Below are 8947 nucleotides of genomic sequence, written 5' to 3' on the forward strand. Positions count from 1 at the left end.
AGACAGCGAAAGATCTTGTTAGTTTGTTAGTGTTTGAGCGCTTAATCGGCTGCTTGCACTGTATGCTTCCCGGGAAGCTGAGGATGTTTCGGAGTGTTCTATGGTCTGCTGGGGTAATAATATAGTGCAAAGCGCATAGAGCCTGCTGCTGAGCGGGGATGCGCTATAAAAATGCTATGATCTCTATTATTATTATTTATTATTAGTGTGAGTGTGGGCATAAAAGTCGACTCCCAGCTCCTGGTAATTGCAGGTAATTAGGCTTAGAGCCTATCCTAGAATCTAGATCTAGATCACAATTATTGTCAGACTAAAAATTTTAGACGTTCTTGGAGAATGACTGAAAATGAAAGCCTCAGATTTCCAGCTTTCCCTGGTTGTTATCCTACAACTCTACAAGGCAAACCATATTTTTGACTATTACTCAATGCTCTTTTCTTTACTTTGAATTATCACAGTAACATACTGCTGCTGCTTACTGGCCAGCCACAAACCTGAATTATCCTCATGTCGACCAAGTTGATCGCATTGGCGCTGTTGAAAACGTGGCATTTCTTGATGCTAGACAGGCTCAAATAAACCTTCATGATAGAGAACAGAGTAGGAAATTCTAAATGGAACTAGCAGAACGGATGGTAAAAAGAAGTAGAAAGAACTCGCTCCAGGCCAGAAAGGTGACAATGTTGCCATTCCAATTTCTCTTGTTGATCGGGGCCGTGGCGACCCACGAAATATTCTGGCTGTTGTTTTGGACAGAAGTGACAACAATAACTACACGCTAGCTACCAAACATGGAATGTTAAAAGGGGCATACAGACAGCAGGAACGAATTTGAACTTTGTCCTGAAAAATTACTTCTGATGAGTGATGTTAACTGCACCACACATGTATGTCAGTTTAAGAGTTCTCGGTTGTATTTGGCTCTCAGTGTGGCGGTCTGGGTTACATTAAATGTAACGGTTCAGGGTCAAAGAAAAGTCAAACAAACAGAGATGCAACTTCTTTAAAGCGAAGCTCAAATGTAGTAGTTGATGCCACCAAGTCCAAAGTCTTACTGCAAAAACAAATGAGCTCATGATGTAAATGACCATTCTATCTTAATTATCACTTTTTGATATTAAATTTGTTTTTATTAAGTGGGATGAATATACAGCTTTTTTGCAGCTTGAATTGACGTGACATAACACCTTGTCTACTCTTGATAGTTGAATGACTTGTAATTACTTGGATCCAGAGCTAGAATCATAGCAGGCGGCACATGTCCATAGCTGCTCATCTTTCCTTTCCAGCGTCTACCCCAGGGTCTTCTTACTTATATTGTCTCCATGAGGAGCTGGTTTATGACACGCCTGACTGCTCCTCAGAGCAAACTTTTTTCCCCTGTGCCCTGCACACACTTTTCTTTTATTGTGCTGAGTGTGTGGGAGTCTGTCTCCTCTTTGTCGTGAAGGCTCTCCTTGCATCTGGCGATCACCATTGGTGGGTCGAGTATGATTCGGCCATTGGGTGTTGCTTTGCCGGCAAGTTCATCAGCATGCTCATTTCTGTGCACCCCAGCGTGACCAGGGCAGAACACCCATGTAATCCTTACGAGGTGGCTATTTAATTTGCAATGGAAGCTCTCCAGTCACTGTAGAGCCACCCACTCTTGATTTTTTTTAGGTTGCTCATCGAATCTGTAACGAACAGGGCATGTTTATAAATGCTTCCATGGTAGTTTTGAAATTGCTGTAAAACACTTGACGCAAATGTTAGCGGAATACGCCTGTTCATCTTCGTCCCCACATCAGTCCCGTTAATTAAGAGAATATCTCCTGCCATTATCTTACATAATCAGAGCTTTCTTTACTTTTTGTTTGTTTGGCAGTTAAATTTAAACACCCACACACCCGACAAAGTTCATTCAGAGACTCTAAGGCTCTCAAGCGCGTGATCCATTGCAGTTGATTTTAATTGCTTCTCAGCTGCCCCACCGTTGTTACAATTGTTCCTTAACTACTTTTTAGTAACTGGATGAACCTCAGGGATGCTGACAATGGCAAGGTCTTATGGCAGTCCAGTGACGACTTGTAAGTGTGACAATCTTCTCTTGTTGAATCATTTTTTATTTTTTATCTTTGTGCTTATTTGAGAAAAAACTTTGTCAGTAATGGAATGCACCTTCCCCTATAAGAAAAATCTTAATCTAGTTGTGGTTTTTTTATTCTTGTTTCTTACAATAATAGTTAAAACTTTTCAAACTGTGCTTTGGGCTGTTTTTTATGATGAATATTCGAATGATCGACCCCTTTTATTGTCAAGATGTTTTATTCTGAAACAACTGCTGGTAGTTTTTAAAGGATCGAGTTACAATACTGAGATAACTTTATTATAACTTTATTATGAAGAGGGAGACTGGCATTTTTAGAACAATTGAACACCCATGCTTCTGGTGGTTATGTATGCCAACCCAAAAAGTGTAGCATATTATAACAAGGGTGCTTTAATTTGTTTCAGGTCAATTCCAGAGAAAGAACATGAAGGTGAGTCTCAAGTTATAGTCCTATGGAAGGTTGTTTGTCTTGAACAGTCTAAGTGGAAATATCTGCAATTGAAGAAGGTGGGGCTGCCAAGTGTCTGAGGTAAAATTGACGAGAAAATGTCTGTCAAAGTTGGTAACTTCCAAAACTGTAGTGTCCTTCGAAACTGCAAATAAATTTATTTTTTTTTGCCTTCGATCATTATTTTAAAATAAATCCACATGTGAATGTTTTATATGGTCATAAAAGATGTTGAACCTTCCCCCCCCCCCCCCCCCCCCCTCCAATTTTAATGAAAATTTTCCAACGGCAGTAAAATGTCGGGATTGACTGATTTAATTATTTCGAGGGGTATCTGATTACACCACGATGCCACACATGTAGGAAAAATTCAGTTGCTTGCTTTAAGATGAACTGTACGTTTATCCAGCATGCTTTCATTAGACAGAGACCAATGTATATATAATATATGAAAAATTCATGAATTTTAGAGACTTTAAGTTTATCTAGGATGAACAGTTTAAGTTTGTGATTTTTTTTTTACTTATGACTTATGTATTCTTGGCTGGACTTCCCATGATTAATTTATTTTTAAAATTTGATCTAATCTTCTGCTCTACATCATGTCCTATTTAACACTGCTTTTCTGCTTTCACAGCTCGAGTTCCGAAGAAAATCCTCAAATGCAGAGCGGTCTCTAGAGAAATCAATTTTTCATCAAAAGAACCCATGGACAAATTTAGGCTCGAACAAAGGGTGTTGTTCAAAGGAAAATGTTTAGAAGGTGATTTTTAAAAAACATATTTTAGCTCTTTTTATGAATGATAAGGAAAGTCATTTTTTCCTTTGTATTGTTCCTCCAACAAAGTAGAAGAGTTGTCTATATAATACATGAGTGGCGTTAGGGCGCCACTGATATGTCTTGCTTCTCTAGTTTTTGTCTGTTTATCTCTCTGCTTATCTTGCTCTTTCCCACCTCTAAATAACCATTATGTCAATGTGCTTGTCTTAATTCAAACAAACAATTAATACTGTGAAATTAAAATAATTAAGACTTAGACTGTCTTTTTCTGACCGTTGACTTAACACTTATTGTGGCCTACAGGCAGCACACTGTTTTATTGTTCTAAGGCCAGGAATGCCCAGGAAACAATAGGATCTTCAGTAGAGAGAGCGTACTCTTTCTCTCTTTTGAAAATTATACTCTCACCTCAAAACTGGAACAAAAAGACAGGCAAGGGCTTTTTCTGTTGGTTGCAGTAAATCAGTCTGTGAAGAAATATTTTTTAATGAGCTGATATTAGATCTAGTTATGTAAGGCTGAGAACATTTAATAATCATTTTCTCATGTGCTTAAAATGTGTTAAGCTACCACACAATGTGGTGTGTATTAAATGTTATCAGCATGGTTTGGTGAGGCCTTGGCTGTACATGCAAGGTAACCCTCACATAGCTGTAAGTTAGTTGGAGAGAGCAAACTTGTGGTTTACTATCAGCAATACCACACCATGGTGGGTTTTAACATGGGTCTCAATATTCCGCTCTTTAGCGTATTTCCACTACCGCCAGTTCCTCCGCTAAACCACCTCTTTCTCTACATAATCAAGATTGTAAATATTTGGTAAGTGAGTCTTGATTGAAATTATTTTCCAAACCCTCAAATTCGTATGAAATAACCTTGCTTTGATGAATTGATTTTAGGGTTAAACAGTATAATATTAATGGGTGTCTCATGAGAATGGTCTTCTGTCGCGACCACGCGAAAAGTTCCTCCTTTTATAAAATTCTGAGTTTAGACCCATGTTTAATAATAATAAGGATCCAAGAAATATTTTTTGTTAAGAAATGAAGTCCCTTCCAAAGATAGTACAAAGCTGAGAAAAAAAAGATCAAAATTAGTCTTAATTAAGTCGCTGAGAGTAGTGAGAGTGAAGCTGTAGTCTTGAAGGCGTGATTATTATTTTTTTATACATGGAAGAATTTGGGGGTTGGGGACAGTTAGTTTTTTTTTTTCCATTTGATCATTAGAAATCCTTTCTTGTGCTTCTTGATGTACCTTTACAACATTCTTAGAGCAGCTCTTAGTTTCAGGGCTCAATATGATGTGTGTCACGACCCGCTGAAATCAGGCACTCGTCAATTTTTGTGCATTTCGAGTTATTGGTATCATCTTAACGCTTGTTCATTTACTAGGTTTTTGATGAAAAAAGTACCCATCTAACTTGAGCGGAAATGAAGATATTTGTGATCGAAAGAGGTAAGTTCACTTGGTTTCAGCCGTTGAAATAGTGAGAAAATGGCCGCCAAAGTTTGGTAACTGCAATAGCTAAAGAGTCCTTGAAAACTAAAAAATTATACATTTTGAGCTTTTAATCAACGATTTTCACTATTATATAATTCACATGGAAATGTGTTTTTTATTTTGACATAAAAGGGTGGAACAAAAAAACAAAAAATTTGATTAAATTTGCGAAGCTGGTGGGAAAATGCCTCTTTCTCCAATTTTGTTATTGTGACGAGCGCTTGATTTCACAGTGATGCTTTACATATCATGTTCAGAACTTTATGTGACTTTATTTGATGAAACAATGCACAATATATCTAACTTGCATGGTATAGATATTATTGATGGTTTGTAGACCATAAAATAGAATTATATTAAACATAATATAGCACTTTCAGACTAGAAACTGAAAATGGTCATAGAATAGGCTATCAGTTTATAAAGTTTATTGCATACGTCGTCAAACTGCACCTGTTGATATTATTCACTACCACTGTACCCATAAAATCTGGGTAGCTTAAGGAAAAAGAACGATGAGACTATTTCTTCTTTTAATTTTTTATATGTATAACTGAAACATAATTGTATGAATTGTGACTATTTGTTGTGGTTTAAAAAGTGCCTCGTTCCGTTTTACTTTATTCATTACATTTGTGCTAATGGAAAAACAGCATTTGCATTCTTAGATGTACTCTCACCCAGGCACTCTCATGTGCAGGCAGTTGAATTTGTTTACATTCTTAACTTAAAATTGCAAAATAATTTTCAGAATAAAAGCTCTAAGCTGTCATAAAAGTCCGAGGCTGTAAGTGGAAAGATCATTTCTAACTCCTATCAGTGTCAGTATTTTGTTATTTTGATTAGAATAATAAGTGCAGATAGATTGGAGATTTTAATAGATGTGCCAGTGCATGAAATAAAGGAAAAAGACATGCCTTTAATTTTTTTTCTCAGAGGGGAGGGGGGTAAGGCCACTACGCTGCAGCCCTTATTTTGGTACTAAATTTTAAAATGACAGAAACATCATTAAATGAGTCATTAAATCGAAAAAAGCAAACCTGTTTTGATCGTTCTTTGTCTAATGAATGAACTTCCGGAAAAAGAGACCTGTTTTCGGCAAGTGCCGAAAAGTAATTTGATGTCGAAGTCGTTGTAAATGAATGTGCCCGAGCCGCTGGCAGTGGCTCACCAGCATAGCAGTTTGGACCGCAAGCTGCTGGGAGCGGCTTGTTAGAGATAAAGAGTTACGGCATTGAAAAATACCCATCAAATTGTTACCTTTCTTCCAATTGGGGGTGAAAAGCTTCTCTCGTTTTTATCGAATCATAGCTATTATTAGCAAGATTAACACTGCTTCTTGGAGGAAAAGCGTTGTCAGTTACACATGAGAAAATCTAAATCCCGTACCTTTGAAGGTGAGGCTGAGCTTCATTGTATTGTTGTGGTATCTTTACCTCTAATCTGTGATTTCTCTCATTGATTAGGTCGGGCAATAGACCATCATAAAATCTTTCTTTCCCTCTCATTCGTTCTTTAATCTTCCTCCTCATCCTCATCTCCCTCCTTTTCACCCTCCTCTTATTCTGTAAAATTGAAAACTATTAATTAACCATTGTCTCCTCTTTTCCTCCTCCTCACCCATTCCCAACAGAGTGGTACTTTGAATTTGGCTTTGTGATCCCTGGCTCCACCAACACATGGCAGTCTTTGATTGAGGCAGCCCCAGAAAGTCAGATGATGCCAGCAAATGTACTCAAGTAAGTGACATAGATGTTTACAAATGTACTCAAGTAAGTGACATAAATATGTACAAGTACTCAAGTAAGTTACTCAAGTAAGTGACGTAGAGGTGCAAATGTTCTTAAGTAAGTGATGTATTTATATAAATGCACTCATTGCTACTGTGAAACGCTTTCATGCGAACAACAAAGGATGATTTTTTAAAACATTTTTTATGAAAACCCACAGGCGTGGGGGAGAGTTTTGGCATTAATCTTAACAGGCTTTCTTTAGTGAGGTGAGCGATAATGGTTTTGCTTGAAAATTACAGCGACTGTTCTATTTTTTTCTTTCTTTTTTTTTCAATGGAGTATTTTGCCTAGGGTTTGAGTAGATAGTAGACAAATGTGTGCCTGAAGAATGGTACCAAAAGTCGCCACAGACCATTTTGAGCTACAAGCTCACAAAATGTTAAATATCTCAAAAACTACCTGAGATATCTCAAAAATTAAAAACTACTGGGTTCAGCATTGGATTTCCTATTAGGTACAACCCTTAAGTCAAAATCTGACTTTTGGTACCTTTCTTCAGGCAAATAGTTTTATTTCCAACAGCATTACTTTACTTTTAGCCGCTGCTTATACCCTTTTGGGTGTCGCAGGAAGCAAGAGATGTCTCTCTGTCGCCAGCCGGAGAGCTTGGGTCAGGGAGATGCCGTTGGTGGTTCATGTTTCCCTGACTCCATTTAATGTTTCCCTGACTCCATTGATCGAGCAAAAGTTTTGAATTTGCTGTTTTTAATATCACTTTTGGGAAAACGTAATTTTATGGGTTTAATGTCCGTTTCAATTTCATCACTGTAAGTTTTCATTACTGAGCGAGCTGTTTCGTATTTATTGCCAAGAATTTTTAAAAATGTTAGTTCTTTGATGGCCATTTCATGTCTACTTCTGTCTTCCGCAAAGAAAAAACAAGTGACCTTTATTGTATCTAACCTGTTTTCCTCCTTGTATTCCCCAGTGGCAATGTTGTGATAGAGACAAGATTCTACGATGGTGACATGGTAGTTAGTGTGTCCCGAGTTCGAATCTTTTATGTGTGATACTGCCCACCTGCGTCCAGTGAACTATAGACCCATTCCATGTCCCAATCTTATTCACTGTCAGACCTGTGTGACCTCGGCTGATGGTGAAGATGGACCGACGACCCCTGTACAGTTTTTACATCAAGTCAACCACTCAGCATGGAAGGGCTTCTTTTTCTTTTTACTCACTCAGATAGCACTATTGAAATCTGCGTTACAAACATTTTCTCTTTCTTTTAAAGTGATTTTAATTAAAATTTTTAAAACATCCTTTAAAAATCAGTAGTGTGCATGCTCAACTTTGTGCCTTTTGATGAAGTGTGTGGTTGTTGACTCCAGAAAATGAAATATAGTTGAGGTTAAGTGTATCAAGCAGTATCTTTTCCTCTTGAGATGAATTTGTTAAATATTGTAGCTTGTTAAGAGAAGTGGTCTAGAACCTTTAAGGTTTAAAAGTCTTTTTTTTTATATACCACAATGACACTGCTGGTATTGAATTGTAAAATAATTTGAGGGTGGTGCATTTATTTTGTATTGATCCATACGGTAGCTTCTCGCAGAGTAATATTTCCAAATATATGTATGGGATTGTTTACTAATGAGGGGGAAGAAGAGTGTTGGTGGAAGATGACAGTTTTTTTTTGTTTTAGTAAGATTTTTATGGCTGTTGCAACACAAATAGGTTATGTAATCTCTGAAAATTTTGAGGAGGGTTACTAGAGAGTAGCATACAAAGAAAAGGAGGAGAGATGAGAATGACAGATGTTTGATAGGAAAGAAGTAACAAGAAGGAGTAAACTAGTCCTGAGCACAAGCCAACCAGCCACAGATTAAGGGAACTTTTAATGAGTCATTTTGAAAGATATTTATGGTTTGAATTTAGAACTCAAAGTCGCTATTCCTAGTTTCTGGAGAACCTCTAAGTCAGTCTTGATATTTTCAATTTCTCAACAGAAGCTGACATTGCCTCAGGCTAGAACTCAGGGAGAAGCAGACTTTAGGGTCAGGGTTGTAGGATGGGAAGGTTTGACCCTCTCAAAGCTTTTGCACTCGTCAGAAGTACACTTCTACTAATTTAGTCCCAAGAAGTTGACTTCTATACCTTAGCAACTTGACAGACTGTGACCTTGATCTTTTATGCTCTTGGCATATGTTTTCCTCTTGACTAAGTTAAAGATCATTCCATGATGTGTTTGTATTTAGTTGTAGTCAATGATTGAGCATTCTTAGCTGTTGTTGTTTTGTTTTCTCCAGCACATGTTTCAAGTGTCTTTGATGACTACTGAATTGTTTTTGTTTGTTTTGTATTTGTATTGGTTTTTTAAAAAGTATTATTTTTCT

The 8947-nt window shown here is 37.2% G+C and overlaps 1 protein-coding gene across 1 annotated transcript; it reads left to right on the forward strand.

Moving 5' to 3' along the window:
* Positions 1-2006: 2006 nt before the first annotated feature.
* On the forward strand, positions 2007-8376 carry LOC101854184 (retinal rod rhodopsin-sensitive cGMP 3',5'-cyclic phosphodiesterase subunit delta; the record flags this gene model as incomplete). The annotated part of the gene is given in 5 exon segments (XM_005102947.3): positions 2007-2069; positions 2497-2522; positions 3178-3303; positions 6455-6560; positions 7543-8376. Coding segments are annotated over 5 exon segments (403 nt in total), but the record flags the coding sequence as incomplete, so codon positions are not given.
* Positions 8377-8947: the final 571 nt, after the last annotated feature.

This window comes from Aplysia californica, unplaced genomic scaffold, assembly GCF_000002075.1.
Source record: "Aplysia californica isolate F4 #8 unplaced genomic scaffold, AplCal3.0 scaffold00351, whole genome shotgun sequence".
Lineage (NCBI taxonomy): Eukaryota > Metazoa > Mollusca > Gastropoda > Aplysiida > Aplysiidae > Aplysia > Aplysia californica.